Source organism: Ambystoma mexicanum, chromosome 1p, assembly GCF_040938575.1.
Source record: "Ambystoma mexicanum isolate Mex_15411 chromosome 1p, UKY_AmexF1_1, whole genome shotgun sequence".
Taxonomy (NCBI): Eukaryota; Metazoa; Chordata; class Amphibia; order Caudata; family Ambystomatidae; genus Ambystoma; species Ambystoma mexicanum.
In genome coordinates, this window is record NC_090921.1 from 958,795,426 (window position 1) to 958,818,253 (window position 22,828).

Here is a 22,828-nt window from a genome sequence, read left to right on the forward strand (position 1 = left end):
GCCCAAGCTTTAACAAAGTTGATGCGTTTCATAGTAACCTTACCGTTTGATCACCATAGGTGATCCATACATCAATTCAGTTTAAAATACCCCATGTGACCTGATATAAAACATAGAAAGGGGACTATGTGGTCTTGTGAGGCATAGTGTCAGCCATCTAGGAGTGTGTTGCCATTTGTTTAAAGCTCAAATGTTGCATCTCCAGTATCGATATACATTAACTCATTTAGTAGCATCTCTTATGCATGTTCCAGTAGATCATTCAAAAATTAATTTGAATACAAATAATCATACTGTTCATATGTACTTTTCTGTGTACAGTTAGAAGACCCCATTGTAATCATTGGAACCCATTCCATGGGCAACAACATGCAATTGTAAAGTGCATTGTGTGGATATTAAAGTGCATAGTGCTGGCAGCCAATTTAAAGTGCCTAGTGCATCTACAAATTCTCATTCCTTTGTACATTGCATAATTCTTACAATTTCATTGAGTGTGGTACATCATATTCACACTAATTACACCAAGCCACATACATTCGCGATAAATAGTACCAGCAAGCGATCTGGAAATCCTAATTTGTATGTTACAGTCTCATTATAAACAGCATATCTTACTAGTCATTACCATCTAGTCAAACATATACAATAGGCATTTCCTCTGTCTACGAGTACTTTCATCTGTGTATGTCCAGTGCCAAGCACATCTAGGAGGATTCGATTTTATCTCAGTCTCCTGGTCTCAAAATGTAGTATTTCTTACAATTTGCATATATTTTATATCTAGAGGAGGATAAATTCCACAAAGAAAAGAATGGCAAGGCATTTTAAAACGTGGCCTTCCTTTGAATCCAACATTTGGCTTCATTTCCCATCACCACCCAATGTCCGTCACACTTTAACCTATTAAGACAGATCCTAACTGGCAGGCAGAAAATATTTATACTGCAAAGTGGTTTTAACAAAGGTAGATTTCCCTTTATAGAAAATTCTTCCTAGAAAGAAAACTGAAGCCTCAAAGTCTCCCACAAGAGAGGCAACTAAAGAGATGGGTCAATGTTAGATGCTTGACAAGACCTTGTATAAAAATGTGGACAAATGTGCCCTTCACAATGAACACGCCATGATATTTTGGTCCTGAAGAATGAAACAAACGCATGGGTAGGGAGAGGGAAGGATAATTAAGGGAAGGGTGGAAGCTTTGATTCTGCACAGGAATGAAAGTTGGTGGTGACTTGCAGGGCAACAGTTCCCAAGAATGCATAGTGAAATGGTCTGAGCTGAGCTTGACAGAGGGTGAGGGACACATGCAAAAACCAAGGACATGGAAGAGGAAGTGACCCCCCAGGAGAGGTGTGCGGGGGTGAGAGAAAGGATGCATCTCTGCATACTACATTGTTGCAATACATTAGCAAATTAACTAAATAAAAGAGCACTGAAAAGAATAGAAATTACCCTGCACTGGACTGATGCTAGGACTTTTCCCCTTTGCAAATCAATGCACAAATAAGTGGTTTGTGCAGTTCTGAAAGGATGTCCAGGAAAGACAGAAACAAGAACCAAGAACCAAGAATGTTGTATATTACAGCAATGAATAGTAGAACTTTACCCAACTGGATGGGTAGAGGGTAATGGGTGTTTAAAGTATAACTTTAGCCAAATCTGCGCCTTGGAGGGCTTTCAAATTGCTCATGCAATGGAACTGAAACCACCATAAGAACCAGGAAAATTAGGAGAGTAAAAAGGTTGCGACTCCTTTCATTACCCCTACATTTTGAAAATGTATGTAATCCTAAGAATTCGGATAAAAGTATAGATTTGCATAACTTCAATTGGAGAAAATTGCTGTGTCATAGCGTTCGTACAACCAATTGGGGCACAGAACCCATGAAGACATTGCATTATTTGTTTTAAAAACAGTGTTCCGACTGGTCACCTTCTCTAGTGTCATTCAACCTGGAACACCAATTGTACATAAAATGTTAGATTTGTTGCCCTCTGTACAAATGTTTAATAGACCTCTGGCAATTGTCCTCCGTCTAGAACTGGGATTCCCCCATAGTGTTCAATAAGTTGAAAAAAAAATAGTTACCTGCTGTACTTCTGCTGCTGTGCTCCGGAAGAGTTCTATGTAACGTTTCCCAAGGATCTCCTTGTGCTTTTTAAGAGCTTGCTGTGCATAGTCCTCACAGGAAAATAACACAAAGGCATCACCTGTTGGCCTGCCATCAGGGTATTTGACAAATAGAAGTCCCTCCTTCCCTCCTGTGACAGGACACTCTGTGCCCAAAAATCCCAACACATCTTCAGGAGTGGCAGTGAACGGAAGGCCCCTCATCCGGATGATGACCTGGTTTTCTTTGGATAAGAACTGGGCTACTTCGTTGGAGGTGCCTAAAAATAAATGGAGAACTGATTGACAACTTTTAATAAAATGCTGCTGTGCCATTAAATACACAGAAGGGGGAAAGCATGAAATATGCATTGACACATGAACACCACCCATTAAACATAATGTGAAACCCAATGACTCCAGTCGGATATACATTCTTTATAGTTTATCAATTAAATCAAATTCAAAATGTTCAAAGTCAAAACAAAAATGATATTTCACGATTTAACAGCACAGTATTATATTACAAGTAATCCATTTCTTCAATATTGTGAATCAACGTTTTTTGGGAGAAGCAGGTCAAAGTTTCCATAGATCATGTTCCCTTTTCCAGCACCTTTCAGATATCTACTCTATCCTTCAGGGCACATTAAAACAAACTGTTATACAATTATTCTTTAGGAAGTCTGTTTTAATATTAAGCATATTTGACTTTTGTTTGAGACATTGAACATTTGATTTACACAACTATAGGGGAGGCATATGTGACTGGAGTGCCATTGGGTTCCACATTATGTTTAAAGGGCATTTTTTCATTTGTAACTTGTTCCTATGAGCTTAGGACCTTACCCATGTGCACCTCAAATCTCCATTATCATACTTTCTTTGAATATAGTTGGGGTTACATAGACATATTGAGATTAGCTGTGCATCCCTGCATATTTTCTAATTCAAACAGTGGCTTGTTATTTAGGGGTGCACACAGTTACGATTGATTGCTTTATTGGTCTAATTAGGTCTTTCAAAAATTGATTTACCAACCAAAAACCAAGCTGAAGCATCGATTGACTAAACCTCTAGAATATTGAATATGATTAAAATTAAAGACTATGCACTGATGAGGTCCAATAAACTAGGAAAGCTAATTAACCAACTGGAAAAACAAATCCATAGAGTGATCAAAGAATTACATGCCACTAATTTAGCCCAATACCATAGGGTACAGTGCATGCCTACAAGTTTGTTAGCATCACTTGAACCTACCCTATGTAAAGAGAATCTGGCATTTGTGAAAAAGGTGGTGACATCTTGAGTAAGTGCTCGTTAGACCAAATTATTTTAAGTACTAAGGAATTATTAATGTTCTTAAATAGAATTGATGAAATTAGTCAGATAAAGTCCATAGTGATCCTTCTCCCAACACAGGAACAGTTAAATGGAACCTGAGTGATAAAACCCAGACTCTTAGCGTAGAACAACAAAAGAAAAACACACAGAATATCCCTTAGGGATATGGAGATTACAAACTAGATATTTTAAATTCTTGGAAAGATTACCACCAGCAGAGGTTTATGTCAAGATTTCAAAATCCTATTCCAAAGGATAAACAAGATAACTAGTCTGATAATCTAGGGTCAGAAATGTCCAATGCAGAAACAGATAGGAATGCACATACTGAGACTAAAGAAAGTATTGAAAAGTTAGTGACGGTACCTATACATAGAATAAGCAGGCTTCTTATTTAGATGCAAGAAAACCAGAGGAAATCCTGAGGAAGGCATCAGCTGTGTCACAAAAGACTTGCAACATTTCAGACTACCATTTGTCTAAATTTCAAAAAGGACACTCCAGAAAGGGTTTTTTACTCCAATATACAAGCAATTTGCTTAAGAAAGACATTGATTAATGCCATTAGAGAAATGAAGTTATTTTTTTAAACCATTGAAACAGAAGACATTGCCGAGTATTTAGAAATTAGACCTAAAAGCACATTTTCTCCATCCGTTCATAATGCTACTCTTGAAATCTTTCAAAAGAAAGTTACAGGATGTGGGTAAAATTCAATTAAAATAGACCTTATGGCAATTTCATAAATCTTGAAAATCAGGTCTTTAAGAAATTGTGGAACAATGATATCATTTTGAAACTAGCCAATAAAGGAGGTGCCCTAGTGATTATGAGTACTAAATAAAGGAAATCAAAGGCAGTTATTAGATTATGAGCCCCCGCATGACCACACTGAACGAGTAAGACATTTTAACAGAAGCTGAAATTAATGGATTTCACATACAAAACTATTTTTGACCAAATTCCATCCAACTATGATTTTACCATCGATATTAGAAGTTTCAAAAATCCTCCAGGAAGACAAACTATTACAGCAATGAATAGTCTACTTGAACCATTAGCTCAATACTTCGACAAGGTTATTCAACCACTTCCCCAATCCAGCAATACATATGGGAAAGACACTAGTCATTCTTCGATTAAAGTTTAATTTATTCACTTTTTACATCCGTAATACATTATATGCACAATGGATGTGACAGGTTTTCATACAAACATACCACATGAGGATGGTTTGGAGGAGATTTAAGTGTTACTATGGTCAACTGCTAAATGCCAGGTCAACTGACATATGCCAATCTGACAGTGTATTTAGATAGACTCTCACAATTGCCCTCATGAACTTCTTTAGATTCAAGGATTGCTTTTATCTACAAACATCTGGAACTTCTTTGGGGGTCGCAATGGAAATTGAAATGTAATAGATGCACACAATCTTAAATGTTATCGTAATATTGACACTATTGTTGGAATTGGACACTTTTAGAAATACTGAATTTCTTTGACTATATGAACAATTTACAGCCATGCCAATATCTAGCTTTTGGACGCAGAATTGTATTGTGAAGCTGGTGAATTGCAGACAACTGCCATTTCAAAACCTACTGACAGGAACATTGTACTTTATACTAAAGGTTTTCACCATCACAGCACATTTGAAAGTATCCATCTTACTCAGTTTCTTAGATATAGAAGCATCATTTAAGAATTAACTTTTTGGCACGGAAATAAACTCAATGTTATTCATTATATTGAAGAACAAAAAACAAAAAAAAAACAAAAAAAAGTACAGCAGATCTCTATTTGCCCAGAAGCCTATTAAGCAAGTTCCTGAATTGGTTTACATAACTACATTCTCACTTCAGATTGATCTAAAAAATATGATTAAGAAAAATTGGGAGATTCTGAGAACCTACAATAAGTCAATTGTTACTGAAATGGCCTATTCCTGTATAGAACAAAACAATTCTTTAAGCAACTAATTAAAGTGGATCATCATTCACAAGCTTCTCTAGTGAGTCCAAAGTTGGGCAGTAGGCTGTGCATAACTAGCACAATATGCAACACCAGCAGGGACATGTAACAGGTAGCCAAAGCGCAGGCGGTACGATGGAGCACCATCACTAACCAAGCTAATAACTCAACTCATTCCTCTTACACCTCTCAGACTCTAAACAAAACACACCCATACCTATATTGCACAAGCTGCACACTCTACACTGCAACAGAGAAACAACCCACACAGCCTTGCACAACAGCACACAACTACAGACAAAAAACAAATTCACACCTACGCTCAGCGAACAGTGTAAACCGAACTGAAGCCGTCAGTCACACATCACAGCTCTTGCACTTTTTCCCCACTCAGTCCTACTAACTTACGCTACTGTCTTGCTGGTCAGAGCGCCAGCAGACCACTCTGGTGGTGACAGTGTGTGGTATAAATATCCTTTAACATAGCACAACATTGTGGCAATTTAATTAAAGAGAACTGTATTAATCATGCTTATACCGCTCTGAAGATCAAATGAAATCCTCATCCTCCTGCAACTCTGAAGGTTTAAGATTTGAAGTGTCCTCGTTTCATATTTTACATTTGAATGACCACACTCATAGCAAAGATAAGATGGACGGAACACAAGTTTAATGTAAAACTCAAAAAGGCCCAATTCCCAGTTGCTACAACATATTGAAAAAGCTACAAAATGGTGCAGATGCAATTTGTTATTCTTGAGCAGGTCATTGCTCCTAAGAGAGGGGATGGCAATGCAATGTTATCACAATAGGAAATTTACTTGATTGAAAATGTATGCAAAATGGTACCAAAAGGAAAGAACATTGATTCAGACCTTATATGTTTCCTGTGAATTAAGGTGTCATCGTTGTGATATCCAGAGAGAAGGCTTTACATAGCTCTATATTTAAAAGTCATACTAGATCAATAGTGATGGTTCCAGGATATGTAAAATAGATTACTGACTTAATAAAGATTCTATAACATTATGGAAGATCAACACTATTAACCATAAGTGATGAATACTTTGTCACTATTTAACATACAAGATTGCAATTTTAAACCTATTTCGTTTGAAATCTGTTATGTTGTCTGGATAATGAAGGTTGAAAGATCTAGAACTGATGCGTTGACGTTTTAGATAAAATCATTGAAATTTGGATACATATCGGCTATATTAGGATTCAATTAGGTTATAATCTAGATAATTGCTTTTGTTAAATGAAGCTAAGCTCCAACATAAAAGATAGAAGTCTGTATTGAAATGTGATTTACAAATGAATCCCCATATACACATGGGTAGATACTACAAGATGAGACTATATTTGTCCATTAGGTACGGCAATACACGGCACAACATCATGCCATGTGCCACCATTTTGGATTCAAAAGAGCGCACGAGGCACTGGTTTTCCAGTTTATGTGCCTTGTTGGTCAAGAAGATGCTTCTGATCTTTGAATCCAAGGTAAAATTGAACATGCAATACCTTGTCTTGTGTTAAGACAGAAATCCATACATAGATGTTATACAAATTACATTCATTGCAGGACTCTACCATCACTGCTTAAACCGAGCATTGACAAGATTACTTGCACATACAATGTTAGCCCCTACAACGAGGATAAGCATGTTCTTCTTTTACTCTTTGATTAATCTTGTTCAAATGATTGTGACCGATACTCATTGAGGATTTGCTTGTAGATTTGATACCATCCAAAAATCTACACCAGATAAAGACTCGGTGTATATGTAGTTTGTATATAAAACATTTTGGATTTGACTGTTAATGAACGGTTTATTCATTTAACAGTCAGTAATATTTTCAACTTTCACAATTCTTTAAGAAGCCAGTTTTTATATACCGTGAATGATAGTGTAGATACCCAAAATACGCTGGAAAGAGAATAGAAGATGATCTATGGAAACTTGATCTGCTACTCCCAAAAACTTAATATTGATTAAATTGATATACACAGTGAATAATTATATTATTTTGCTGTTAGAAAAGCATTACATTTTTAGATATAAAGCAAGGCATATTTGACTGTGGTCTATGAGACATTGAACATGTTGAATTTGATTTAATTGGTACACAATCATAGGGAAGGTATTTCCAACTCGAGTGCCATTCTGTTCCACATAATTTAATAGGCATAGTTTTCATTTGTAGCTTGGTCCTATGAGCACAGGACCTTTACACAGGTGCACCTGAAATATCAGAATACATTTGAATATAGTTTTCTGTTCCCAACTAATTTTTCAATTACTCTATGGTTACTTGTGACAAATCTAAGTGTTCACAATAGGTCCCCTTTGAGTTACATAGCTATTAGCACGCGGAGCTGCATCTATACCAGAAAAGGAGCCTTCATCCTTTGCACAATTGATAGTTTACCTTACTCCGATTCAACATGTAGAAACCTTATTTCAGATCGAGTACTTTTACAACGTCTCGATGAAAAGTAAACCAAACTGAAGAAAAGAGCCTAGAAAACTTCCAAAAAAAAGTAGCACACTGAGACCTTGAGGACATGCATATCAATATGCAAGAGACAACTTTAGACAAACTAAAAAGCGATAGTACTGTTAAGTTTCGTCTGGACAACTGAATAATTTACAAACATTAGGAAACAATGTGTTAAATGAGTGGCAGGAACCGGTTCTCAGTCCCAGACAGTGAACTGGGAGCCAAGAGTAATCTTTTTGTAGCTCAACCCAGTCGGCACTAAGACCTTATGGATATGGCCAGAAGTTTAATGTACCCAGCAAAACATATTGCTGGCAGCTCCTTACATTTCACGGCAATAAGAGGCTTTGCCTACTCAATGAGGATAGCACCTTGTCTACCCAGACTTACTATCCTGAAGGTAACTTGAATATTGTTGCCTGAAAGAGGGAGTGATGAGGTTCATACCATCTAAGCAAAGGAATATTGCTGGGGGCATGGATACAGTCACACTATATACAAAATTGTGATGAATGATTTTACCCATTTATTTCAATAGAAAGATGAATGATTTTTGGACATAGGCCAATGCTAAAACAGAAAAACAGTCCGTTTTTACTGGAGTTGTAAAATGTCCATGATACCTGGAGAAACCAAAATCACGAGAGAATTCTGGGTGCCAGAGGTGGTGCACAGGACATAGACAAGCTTTAAAAATATACTATGTACATGTTGACCATGATAATCCAGAGTTCTGAGATTTGTAATGATGGGTTAAAAAAAAAAAAATTTCAAAACAGCTATTTGGGGACAAAATAAATATTCTCAGCAAAAGCGCCTGTAATTAAGAAGTTGATTAATGAAAACATGCTTTTTAACAGAGTGGACTACTGTGGTTTCATATAAAAGCCTCGAGCTTCATTTGAAAAAAGTCAAATGCATTTTACTAAGAGCCTAATCACCATAGTTTCCTCCATCTTTGACCTTTTCTTGTATGGTTACTCGCATCCAAATGATCCCAACGAGCTTGAGGGATGGGCATGCAAGGCTCTTAATAGAATAAGCAGATGGAGCTTCTGAGGGGCTTAGCCACACTATTGTTACTCAAGTGGGGCGGTGGAGGCTCAGCAGAAAAAAGTTAGTGATGCAGGATTAGGGCACATGGGGATTGCCCCTCCCCTATGTCTGGGAAATATATAGGAAATATTACTCGGGGCATGAATATCACCTGCACAGGTTGGATGTAAACTAACTCTTCCAGCCAACACAGCAGCGGGTCCAGCCAGCCAACAACCACAAGTCCTGTGCTTCAATGGCATCCCAGGTTAACATTAAGGCATTGAGCTATTATTGGCTAAATCAAAGTAAGTAAAATTGATCACACTATGGATTGCTTATATCTCCTCCCTGGGGAAGGCAACCTTATACCAGACAAAAGTAGCCATCATCCGTTCGACTGCCTTTACCAACAACTCTTCAGTGTCAATGGTGGTACCTTCTGATGGACTTCTGCCCATTAGTTAAATAAGCTATAAAGACATGAGGGGTGGAAGGTTTCGAATGAATCAACTAAAGCAGTGCTCCGGGCAAACTCCCACACCAATTAGCCCATCTGTTTCATTTTAAAAAGGTGACGAGTCATATGCAAATCAGTCTAACAATGCCACCAATTGGAGCAGTCCAGCCCAAACTGCTGGGCCATGTCACCCTAGAACGCAAACTCAGAAAACACCAGATAGAAGGTTCAAATTGTTTCTAAACCTTGCAGCCATCACCTCTCGTTTTACATTAGTCCCCCCGAGTGAACAGGCATGCCCAGACTTGGATATCCAACCCGCTGGTCCTAGAGACCAAAGCTTTACCTCATGGATGAGGCCCAATGAGGTCAAACACGCCTGGGTTTGTGAAGAAGGGATGTGACCAAGCAGTTTGGGCTGGATGGCACCTTTTGGGGTGGAACCAAACTTATATGGTCCTTTCTCTTTTTGTAATGGCTTGGACAGGCTGAAGAATGGTCTAGGGGTACACTAGATCTGTGCCAGAGGTGGAAAAAAAAATCTAAATCCATTCATGAACTCTTGTTTTGCTTTAACCGTAGGTGAACAAAATAGCATAGAAGAAACACAAATAAGCTGTAGGAGTATCTTCTCCATTAAGCAGAAAGTTGGTAATGCTTTTTTCTATAATGGACGGAAATATATTTAGTCTTGAGTGGAAGTCACAAGGAAAAGCTAATTGCAATTCAATTCACCCGTGACAATCTTAAAAACCAAAGTAGAATCTTGCTCGTCTATCGATTATCTAACACTGCCTGAATTCAGGGCTAGCACAAATTAGGGCGTCATTTTTGACAGCTAAAGAACACCAATTATGAACTTTAGGCAAACGATGCATGGCTGGACATAAGTAGTCTTTAATAAGGGTACCCGTACATCAAACTTGTTCTCCAGGCAAAAAACATGTGAATCAAAACAAAATGAACCGTGATGATGAGACTGGATTAACATTCCTCGTAATAAAAATAAAAATGTATTCAATGCAAAAGTTATTCAAAGTCAAATACAATAAATCATACCATCCAAGCTACCAAAATAACTTCCATTCATCAACCACAAATATACCAACAAATGTCCACGTACACACTCAAGTAGGTGAGAGGAAGGATCAAACGAGATGTACTCCTCCCAGTCACCCAACACACCCAATTTAGACAATTAGTGGTATTGCACAAATGAAATAATCTATACACACCAGTCCAAAAGGTCATTCATATGGACTCTTATCGTCCATCAAGTTTTCATTTGTTTTGATTCACATGTGGCTGGACATAGGTGTAATAGTTAATACAGGCACATAGTTAATAACCCTACAAAAGACTCTACAAAGCACTTCTCAAGGGGTTGGGGGTGGGGGGGCAGAAAACAGGCTATCCTGCTCAGTCTCCCACACAAAGTATAGTTGTGGAGATAGGTAAATATTGGTTGGGTTCACAGTAAATCAGCAAAAGACCAAACAGAAACGCTCCCTTGTAGAGGCACAGAAATCAAAGCAAAAGAGCTGGATCGGGGTTCGGGGGGGGGGGGGGGGTTGGGGGCTGGGGGGGGAGGGGGGAGTATGGCGCAAATGCAGCCCCATGAAAAGTACAGAGTAATAATCCCCAATTCCTCTAGCTACAGGAACAAAGACTGTCATTATCAGGGATTCTGGAGAATAAGCTGCTAATATGGTGCCATTCTTGTATGACCCTTCACAGCTAGTGCTGGGTGAATTTGAAGCATCGAAGAGCAAAAGCTACTGTTTTTTTGTTATTTATATAGCGCTACGAACCCTCAGGTATCTGAGCACTGCTCATTTCCCACGGTGTGTGGTGCTCATTTATCGACCTCGGAATGATGAAAAGCTGAGTTTGGCCCTGCTGGGTTTCGAACCTGCAGCATCAGGCTCTACACGGATGTCAAAGCGAGCGCTCTACTCGCTGTGCTATCTGACCAGCTGCCCAAGTTTTTGATGAAAACCTAGCCTCTACAGTCATAGCATACTTACGACTGGAAAAAAAAAATGGTATTAAGACCAAGTTCTTAAGTCTCACCAGTTCTGCATTCAAAAGAGTCAGCATGAAAACAGTTTTGTTAATAGCAATTCCTACACAGCCTGGTAACTAGTTTCTCCCGTCACTTATGTGGAACCTAAACTGTCGAAATGGTGAGTGTCATTTATTCACCACAAACAGGACTGGGAAGCCAATGAAAAATGCAGGCACGCCAGTTCTAAATTGTCATTCTAAATGGTCATTCTAGTTTCCTACTCATCGGCTATTTTGATGGTACAGTTCCCCGATTCATTTCATAGCTTTTAAAAAACATTTTTTTTACACATTGCGATAGAAACGGCCATATGAGTTTTTCAGGGGGGCTGTTGCGTTTACTTTCCACCTAAAGTTAAGGGAGGTCAATTCAGATACACACAACTAGGCTGTCAAACGGCTAGACAAACGCTCACTGGACACCAAAATTAATGGAGATAAAAAGTTGCAGCTTTGGGATGCCTTTGTGAGAGAACATGCCGCAAAAGGTTAGGAAAGCAGAATCACACAAGACCAAAACCCCAGCATTTTTTGTTGCAAATTAATTTTTTAACCATTCGCCCTAGTAAGTAGGTTCATGCGTGAAAAACCAGTTGGGTTATATGAAGGGAAAAAATGACTACCTATGCAAAGAGTTCAGTCTTCTGTGCAAGACTACACAGTAGAAGTCACTTTAGTGCATGGAGTTCAGTTGAGAACAGTGCATTATATCTGTTGACTGTTGGAACCATTTGCAAATGGACTTTAAATATAAAGTAGATAACAAGATTAGGATCTGAAGTTGTAAATTCTCCGAGGAGAAGAAAAATTATGTGAATGTCTTAGAGACTCAATTTGTGGGTGCTTGTCCAGCATTTAAAAGTAAATAAATAAAGGATGTTTGTGGGAATCGACCTTGAGATAAGTGTCATTCTAACAAACTTTCTTCACAGTTGAACTTTTGCCACATTGGTGACAATCACTCTTACTTGTTGCCTTACTGTTTTAACCATACAACTATGTTCCCCACTCGACAACCCATCAATATGTAATTTGCAGCCGTATCGTAAGTGGCCCTCCATGTGCAACCTTTGTCGATCACTACCCTAAACCTTATCCAAGCCAATCCCGCCAACAGAGCACATTGGCCACTGGCAAAGACAGCGATCTCTAGTGCCACACTGATTAAGGGAGATAAATTAAGCAGGTGGATGTTGATCGCCTCATTTGCTGTCAGTCTATAATATCCAAGTCCCACTCCCACCACGTATGTACATTGTCACATTGTACATTGACCACCCACTCTTTACGATTTAAGTAAAATTAGAAAACGTTAAACAATGCAATGACCCTCATCCACAGTGGTGGGTTCGAAGGTCACGAAGTTTAAGAACTTGATGCACAAGTCTGCCGAGTAGGATAGCATCTAGCCCCTCCCTGTATTACACCACATATTCCAACACATATCTATGTAAATGCATAGTCAGAACATGTATCTGCTAACTTAAACGGCCTTACTGGGGGGGGGGGGGGGGGTGGAAGGGTTGGAAGCACAAACATCAAATAAAACTTTTTTTTTTTAAAGTGCACACAAACTGAAATTGCAAACAGTTCTCACACAGACAGTTTGGGGCGTCTTTAAAAAAATAAAATATGTGCGCGCACTTAAAATAGGATGGGCCAGTAACAGTGGCCAATATGATCAGCTACACATACACTAGCCTGAGATGGCACTGCTCTGCAGGACAGTCAGCGCTGGTGTTGAACCACGATGTGCACCGACATGTCGATGTCAAGGAAGCTAAACAGTACAAGTGAGATGGTTCACACTGCTATTACATCTTAGATAAAAACAAGACTCCAGATACAGAATAGTTTTGCCAGAGGACAAATATTACTTTGTAGGCCCAAGCAGCTGCACACTTTAGATTTTACAGTATCAAATCATGGACATCCACATTTATTGTTGTGCAAAAATAACTTAAACATTACAACCCTTTTAAAGGACTATATGAATGTTACAGTACACAATACTGCCCTCGTGCGTTCAAAATGGCTCCACAAAGTTATGGTTAGGAAAAACTGACATTACCCACCTCCAGCGATTTTTAGAAACTCTTCTCCAGTGGCTTTGTAAACCTATTAAACACAGAAGAGGTAAAAAAGCATTGAGGATAGTAATGAAAACTGAATAAAAAAAAGAAAACAAAAAAGTTACTAAGTGCTCAGATATTGGTTTGTAGTGGTGACGAAATTCAAGAATGAGCACCACCACAGTATATACATGGCATGGTTCAAGGATGTATTCTAATGGCTATTCGCCTAAGCCAGTGTGTCTGGAACCTGCAGCTCTCCAGATGTTTTGGAATACAACTACCATGATCCCCCACCATTGACTATGCTGGCTAGGGCTGACAAGTTGTAGTTCAAAACATCTGGAGAGCCAAAGGCTGCAGACCACCCAAGCACAATCATTTCCTAGAATTGGGAAGGAAGGTTTTTCAGAATTGGCCCTCACGTGCATTCAGTACAGAGGCGTGCTACAGGAACTCCAATATTAGCAATAACGAGCACGGGCATTGTCCTGGTTCACACTCATTGCTCTAGAAGTTGATTTTACTGCCTAGACATTCCGGAAAGAGCTTCAAAAATAAATATATGCAGAAACATGGGCGGAGAATAATCATGTTCTTGAAAACAATATAAAGGCAATAAATACTCTTAAGTGTCTATAGAACTCAAAAAAGGATTAAGAAACTGAATACTTCCCAAGTTTCTCTGTAGGCCACCAACCCCGGTTATTCCTTATGCACAGTATTCACAGACGCATGAAAGACCAGGGTGAAGGGACAGAACCATGTACCATAGCGACAAAATTACACCATGGACAGCAGAGTAGCATGAAAGATTGGAAGCTCAAATGCTTCTTAACGACTTGGCCAAGCTGAAGCGAGCTCCGAAATAGACTGGCAACATAAAAGTCCAGGTGAAAACCGGTTTTTCAAATGGTCACACTGGTAGTCTTAAACACAATGAACGGCCGCTGGATAGAGAAACATTGCAGTAAACAATATATAATCCAATTACAATGGACACACCACACTTGTGGAGCCGAGCAGTCCTCTGTAGCAAACAATGTACCACACGAGTAAACCGACAGTGTGCACTATTTCAGTGCCCAACGTATGGAGAGCTACTTCAACTTACCAAGCAGAGCTGGAAAATTACCCCTCAGGAACGTAACTTAGTAAATAGATTCTGTAAAGAAATTCATGTGGCACTAGAGGCACACAAGGGCACAACGACCAGAATTGCCACCTTCCAGGTCACCAATTTAACACGGCCGGATACCAAGGGTTCCAAATTAGTACAAGCCAACAGAGAACTAATATTCCCAACACAAAATGGACATTATTGGCAACTTGAACAATGAAGTGTCTTTGCACTGTCATTTCATCAGGGCAGACACTTGGTTATTCCTATAGACACAAACTACCAACAGGATAATTTAACATGAGGGACTTTCATAGTAAAAACATTTCATAAGAAATTCGGATTAAACCCAAAACATGCTAATTCTAGAAATACTCTAAATCAAAATATTATTTCCTGCCGTCTATGAAAACACGTAAGGAATGCTCCCATTCGACTGAAAAATATCCAAACCCATCTCTCAGTACCAATCTTTCAAAGCTGGCAGGGATAATTACAAAAGCCTAACGAAGGGTATACCACAAAGTGGCTGGGGCACAAATAAATATTTAATGTACAGTTAGGCCACAAAAAGGCACAGTGCTCTTACATTGCTTTTCGGGGTGTTCCTTTACCACTACCCCCGCACCATGTAGTGTTTAATCCCAGTGGTGAAAGCTTACCTCAATGTATCTGCTACCCATGTGATGCTTGTGCCGTTCCAATGCCAGATTTCTCTGTTCGGGGTTGACGAATCGCACCAAAGCTTCACCGTTCCGCCTTCCCTGGGCATTCAAGCACAGCGCCACCCCACCTCTAAACGCCATGATAAAAGCAAAAACGGGTCACTGGGTGGAATCCAGGTAGGAAACAAACATACCTGCATCGCGTTAACAAAACACTATAAAAGTAACTAATAAAATGTGAGGCTGTCAACTTGTCAAGCCAATACATTCCCAAAAAGTACATGTGTATGCCCGTCATTCTATGTGGCTCTAAGCACTCCTGAATACGCAGTGCTGAGGGGTGAAAGCCCCAGTGCCGCACATATTTTGCATCTAACTTTGCCTTTTTTGAATAACCATGTGTCAGCTTTGAAGAACTTCATTAAGAAGGGCTACTGCACATTAAGTGTTACATTAAGAGTAAACCTCACACGAGAGTAAAAAAAAAGTTAATGGGTAGGTAAAAAAATATAATAAAAAAAAAATAAAAAGTCTGATCTGTGGCTTCGAATGCATCTGCAGAGCAACTATTGGCATCATGGAGGGTTTGGGTCTATTTGACCTAAAACATTTGATCTTTTATTTGACCTTTTGTCGGTCTAAAAGGCAGTGGGAGGCCCCTCGCACCCCCCTCCACCACTTCCCCTCAACCTAATCTATACCCCTACACAACCCAATATATATATATATATATATATAATTTAAATTTGACCAAAAAAAGGTTAAAAAACCTGTAATGTTTTAGGTCAACTTTTATGTCAATTATGCTAATATTGCATGGAGTATAGCCCGGCATATAATCACCATCTAAAACCAGGCTTCAGCGCATAGTGGCCTCCACATTCAGCAACAACAAACATGCTTTCCTGTTACTCAGAATAAGTGGTGCTAATCTATCCCCGTTTGAATGGTCTTACTTGGCAATATTGAGTCCTTTAAAGAAGCGTGCAATGTCCTGGTCTGAGGACTGCCATGGTAAACCCCTGGCCCGTATCACAGTTTCTCCATCCACTGCTTCAGATTTACTACTGTAGATACAAAAGCAAAACATTGCACCATTTTGAGGAATAAAAATGAAAATCAAGATTGACGTTGCTTCCCAAATCTGTTCTTTCCTCATTTTCCTACATAGAATACCCCACTAGCAACCAGGCTCAGGCGCAACTTTCACAATGAGCTAGACAGTTCAAAAACCTAAACAACCCCATCTTTCGTATGCGTTGATGAAATATGTTCCAATGCCATCATCGAGTGCATCAAGAAAATGCATGCGGCATCAATATTAATACAGATTTATATATTCCAATCAGAGCTAAAGGGATACGAGAGATGTGACTCATGCCTATATTTGACAGTATTGAAGCAGTAGACCATGGCCGCCAGTAAAATAAAAAACAAACAAAAACATAATTCAAAGAGAAAACAGTCCTCAAAAGTACGTTTTCCCACCTACCCTAACCGACCATTGCCAGTTAGGGCAGCCTGTCGAATGTGGTGAAGATCCCTTGATCTTCACCACAACTGGACAGATGCACGGGCCAGTTTGCAGGCCTTTTAAAAATAGCCCGATAATAGTGCAGGGGGAAGAATTTCTATGCTGCTGCCCAGAACCAAAGCTTCTTCAGTTCAATCTTGAATTAAGATTCATAAACATCAAGCACGAGTCGACTGGTCTGTGGAACCTTGTGTCTCCTAAATTGATACCCCCTTCAATGATACACATACGAAATACAAGCACTCACTGCTGGCCTCAAATGCAATTAAGCAATTGAGACATAAAAAGCAGACAGCATTTGGCAATTTCAGGGTTATTGAGCTTCATAAAATAATTGCACTGGAGGGGTAAGGCTGTAGCCCGTAACATAACGACCAGAGGCAATAGTGTGAGCTTAGCTAGGGGCTAACCAACATGCAGGACCTTTCCCCATGGCACAGCTCACCCCCGGTGCCATTAGCACTCTCTGCTGGTAAACCATTTAACAAAGGAAGCAGAGCGGAACTTGGCTGAGTCCATGTGCAGTGTACTGCCTTATTGTCAGGGCACCCAGGTGTTTGAGCCCTTGTGAGCAGCACACAATGATGGCCCTAAAAAGTAGTAGGTGGGCAGGAATTGTAAAGACAGGGAAGTGAAGAGCAAGCTCACCCAACTGAAGGCCCCTGGCCCCCCACCAATCAACTAAAGGAGCTGTTCGCGAGAGGAAGATTTGCCCATGGGCGCGTCAAAAGAAAGTAGGCGATGCAAACAGCTTAAGCAAAGGAGCAGTATAGCAAGGAAATGAGAGCCTAGAAAGCATGAGATTCACAGATAGCAGGCAGCCCACGTTCCTCATTGGTGGACCTAGTCCACCCTCCAAAGTCAACTCAGTCCGCACAATCCTAGGTTTAAAAGTCCATCAATAGATGGAAACTGAAGAGTTGCAGCTCCTGGAAGCCAAGCAGAGAGGAGGTGAAGCAATGAAGGATTGGTGCCTACACGCCTGTACAGACGCTAAGCAGTTTTTCAGAAGTCGGTTTCTATATACCAGACAAACAGGAACACAACTACATAGGTAGCCACTGTCCAATCGAGCAAGTGTCATTCTTCATTTGTGCACAGGTATTGTAGGCGTCAAGATACAGTTTTCTGGCCAAGCAGCAGCCAGGAGCCATGCAACTGAAAAAAGGGCCAGGGAAAACTACCAGCTGCACACTGCTCAGACAGTCTAGGCTCTATAGTAATAGAACAGTGGCCTAGACACGCCTCCAGCCAGCTGGAGAAATTATTGAACAAAATAACACGCCCCGCTGTGTCGATTCGAAGGCAAGCCCCTCTGAACTGCAAGGGTCCAGGGACCGTTTCTATTTGCCGTAAAGATGTGGAAGTATCAGTTAAAGGGCGCAAAGTTGCCGAGTCACATTTTAGGAAGTAAAGCTTCAGTGCAGCACAGCTTATTTACCTTGCCTTTAAATGACCTCCTTTAGCTTTCTAGAGGGCAAGCGTTTCTAAAAGACGTGTTTACATTTAAGCGCGGGCAGTATTTGCTCTCCCCAATCAACCTTGTGTAAAAAAGGAATTAGTACAACAGCAGAGCTGACGTAAACCCTTGTGCACGCTCATGTCGTGTGGCTGGTCGTTTACATGGGACAAAAAAAAGTGACATCCGAGGCATTCGAAAGGGTTACATACGACCCGAGCTGACCAGATCAAGTGACCATGGACTAATGCTGGTGTGGTAACCAAGATCCCTCGAGTGCTGTTGGGAGCTTCGTTTACTTTACTTCTCGCAGGATAGCAATAGGGAGATTATTTTAGAAAAGAAAGCAAGCCTAAAATAAAAATGAAAAAAGAAAAACTGGCGATTAACTATTCCCTGTGTGGTAGTGGGGCATTTTAAATACTAGATAGTATAAACCACAACTCTTACATGGAGTAGAAATACCTCACTCCCTGCAAGATCACTTTCAAGGGAAAAACACATACACAGACTCGCACCACCCACAGACTCACCTTCACCCAACAGACCCTCCCACACACGAAATGCCCCCCCATGTCTACCCCTCGCACCAGACACCCCTTGCCCCAGAGAACCCCTCCCAAATACACCACCGAGAGACCCAGACACATTCACCCGCCCCAATGCCACACCACATTTCCATACTTACACACTACATAATTCAAATGATACGGACATTGGTTAAACATGGACTTGGGTCATAGGCCACACAGCAGGTTGCTTACCAGGGACCAGTTTCATATTTGTACTTCACAGTTTCTGGTCCTACAAATTCATGATCTGTAATAGAAAAGCAAGCATTAAAGCACCAGGCATCACAAAATACGAAAGAAAAGGACAATCCCTCCCCACCCCCTAAATGTATTGAGACAACACAAGAAATTAAAATGGTTTATCTTCTTGTAGAGCTTCATTTGAGAACATTATTCATGTTCTAGCACTAAAATGGAGTTAATACATTCTCAGCAGCTCGCACTTTGCCACTGCAGCATGCGCCAAATTAATTGCCAAAAGAGTCCGGCTGTGTGTGAAAGACTTTCTAGCGTTCAAATCACATTTATTTTAAAAATACGAACTAGTGCTCCAAACAGAAACCTCAACTCAAGTGGAGTATCGAGTAAGTGACAAAAATAAATTATACTAGATTATTCCTTTGATGTGGGGGGAGGGGGGTTGCAAAGCTTTTTCCCCAGGAGTAGTCTTGACAATACTTGAAAAATGTGTACTCCAATAAAGATTTTTAAAAAAGGATTGAGTTGGCTTCATTCATTTTGCATAATTATTGGCAAGCACTTTAGATTCTAATGCCCATTAGTTTAGGGGAGAATCACTGGCTTAAAATGGAACATGCGAAGTTTCGAGTGACCCAGTCTTGCCCCGTCCCTTTTTCACATAATACTTATGCACAGGGTTTTATAATACACACCCATATGTATACTTTACTGGGGTTACACAGTGCCTTCATTTCTACACTAGACTTCATTGCACATCTTGCTCCTTGGATGTCGGTGAGTAGAGTATCTTTTATTAGAGGCATATGTGCCTATCTCAGGTTTTTGGTCTGTGGTACTAGAGTTCAGTTTGCACAGCAGTTAAATTATGCACGTTAAATTAATCAGCTCCACATCTAACCTTAATGGATTTCCCCATGCACATATGGCTATTTTAGCATTTCCTCTTCCTCCTTACAACCCCCACCCAGGGTCGGACTGGGGCATAAAATTGGCTCGGACACAAGTGGAAAAGTGGCTAATAGTTGCAAATGCAATTTATTCCTTTGGTGACAGACTATTTGAGTAGCACCCAAGAGGGAAGTGATTTGGTAAAACGTGTAGCAAAGAGTGCATTTTAAAGAATACTTGTTCAGTAAAACTGGTTAAAACTGGCAAAGCTGAAGTAACTCATTAAACTGGCCTACTTTAGCCCAAAAGCTGTCCCACAAAAAGAAAAACTATTGGCCACTCCGGGTATCTTCCAATGTGGTACCCGCATTCACCTTTTTGTAGATCGCTTGCATTTGTCTCCAACACAACCAAAGATAGAAGTGTAATATAAAATCATTGGTTGCCGTACCACTCATTTTTATAGAGCGTACCCTTAGTTCAAAGGCTCAAGAAGCGGGTTCTTGATGCATGGTCTTTCTGAGCCAAATATAGAATCGGCTGAGGCTGAACATTCAAACACTACCAGTTTCCCCAAGTCTCAGCGAGCACAGTCCATGGCTCTGCAGGTCGTTAAGTGCTTAGATTGTAAACATTTTTGTCATCAGCGGCAGAGACCTTCATATGCATTATGGAACATTTCCAACTCCAGGAGCTTGCAAAGCACCAGTTACCTTGCAAATCTGGGCTAGTTAAAGTGAGCAACACAAGCACCATTTAATGATTTATGTCCATGAAGTTTAGTATCTTATTCAAAAAAATAAAGTTGCTTTATATCACTAATCCAATGTTTTCAATGAATCACAAAGTGCTGGACATTTGTGACAGAAAATGTGCATATTGATCTGGTCAACCCCCCCCCCCCCACACTCAATATCTCCCTGTTCCCCAGTCATCTGTCCGAGCATCCCACTCCCTGCTTTTTGGATATAGCCAGAGTACCACTAAAGTCTTTTTTCCACTTCCACCCCTGGACACAACCGTTGACTCTGCATTTCCAGGCATACAGAGGATTTGCAGAGGTGCTTAAATAAAATGATTTAATTAGAATTGCGAAATGTGGCACAATAGGCCTAAACAATCAGTTGCAAATTAAACTTCAGAACACCTTAATGAGGAAAACTTTTTAAATTCAAAACCTCCCATACATGATCGAAATAAATTCTTGCATTTGCAATGATCAAACCAAAATGCCCTAACCTTCAATATTTAGCTTCTTCGGGGTTTAATTTAATAGGCAATTTAACACATGAAATACATACAGACATGTCAAAATACTGGTCCTGCGATTAGTGTAGGTGGTTTGTTTTAATAATTTTTTCTATTAACAACCCAGAGGCTGACTTTAGAATTTCAAATATAGATTTGTAGGTTAATCCAAATAAACAAATACAGATCTAAGGAGAAAGGATAGTTTTTCATATTCTTAAACTTTCAAAGTTTAGCCAGTTGTCCACAAATAATTGACTTGTGCATGCAAGTATTTTCTATTCATGACTCCCGGGCAGAGTCGATAGCTGCAAAGATTAGTATTCCATGACTGACAGACGCAATAAATCAGAGCACATCTTTTCCCTCTGCAAATCAGTACATGCAGCAATAGGTTTCCAAATGTGAATTAACATTTTTCCCACAGAATGCTAATCTGTCCATTTTAATTGGACAGCCATGAGACCAATAATTGGCCAAAATGCAATAATTGGTTTATACTATGTATGAATAGTAAGCTTTTACATTAGAAATAAAAGATGTAATCATTAATTTATTCTGAAGTTTATTTTGTAAGAAGAAAATTAGGTCTAGTGTAATACATTTCTCAATTCTGCTTAATTTACGATCAACTTTAACGCCAAAGGTAAGGTGCCCTTTGAGGTGCTACAGCAAATGGACCTTTGAATAGTGGTGTAAGGCACATGACACTTTAGCAGTACACTATATATTGTCATTTGTCACAAAAATTCCACCCGACCATGCTGGCACCACACTGGAAGAGCTTCCCACGTATCCTAGGTACCCAAACATGCCTATGCTCATTATACTAGTTTTTGTATGTCTCTTATTTGGAGATCAGCATTTCCTCCGATGAACTGTTCACCATTATAGATGCAGGAGCACAGTACAATGACTATGGTGGTGATGGCACAGTAGAACATTCAAATAACACAATCCAAGTCCAGCAAACAAGTATTCCAAGGGGCTTGCCAGGTGGGATGTGTGGCAACCGTGGCAATGAAGATTTACATGCTTACAAAGGCATACCTTCATTTGTGGTCAGAACACTGAGATCTTAGATTCTTTTGTGAAGATTTTGTGAAGACAATCAAACCTATAATCTTCAGGTATAATTTTAGTGCTGGCTAAGGCATCAATGAAAGTTTAAAATGTGCGGGTTCTGTGCCCCAATGAGATAGACGAGAAAAAGTTCCAAGGTTTCTTTGTAGGTTTTTCTTCTTCGACACGAAATGGGCTTCTCCAGGGTAGGTTGCTGCATGGCAGTGCATCATTTTCTCCAAGATTAGTATACAAGTTTCACCAACATCACTAAAGCCAATTTTCCAATTGTAGGTTTGAGACGTATGTTCCTACCAAACTTTCACATGTTGTAGCACATCAGAGAAAGATTTTTTTTGTAGATGGTCCACTTTGTATGTTTGTATTTGTATCTTAAATACGTGCATGGACTTCATAAATCACTGGTCAAACGAAGTGAGAATTTCAGAACACAAGTTCCCTTTGATCATTCCATTTCTTCAAAGAAAATCTTTGTATAGTGG

At 39.7% G+C, this 22,828-nt stretch overlaps 1 protein-coding gene across 6 annotated transcripts in view; it reads right to left on the reverse strand.

Moving 5' to 3' along the window:
* Window positions 1–22,828, reverse strand: part of ESRP2 (epithelial splicing regulatory protein 2) — a 187,503-nt gene that overhangs the window by 58,857 nt on the left and 105,818 nt on the right. For all 6 annotated transcript variants that reach the window (XM_069653549.1, XM_069653525.1, XM_069653541.1 and 3 more), the window contains exons 7-11: window positions 19,119–19,173; window positions 16,318–16,428; window positions 15,359–15,491; window positions 13,580–13,622; window positions 2,093–2,394 (exon numbers count right to left, since the gene is read on the reverse strand). In XM_069653549.1, coding sequence (XP_069509650.1) covers window positions 2,093–2,394; window positions 13,580–13,622; window positions 15,359–15,491; window positions 16,318–16,428; window positions 19,119–19,173 — 644 coding nt within the window. The remainder of the gene's footprint in view (window positions 1–2,092; window positions 2,395–13,579; window positions 13,623–15,358; window positions 15,492–16,317; window positions 16,429–19,118; window positions 19,174–22,828) is intronic.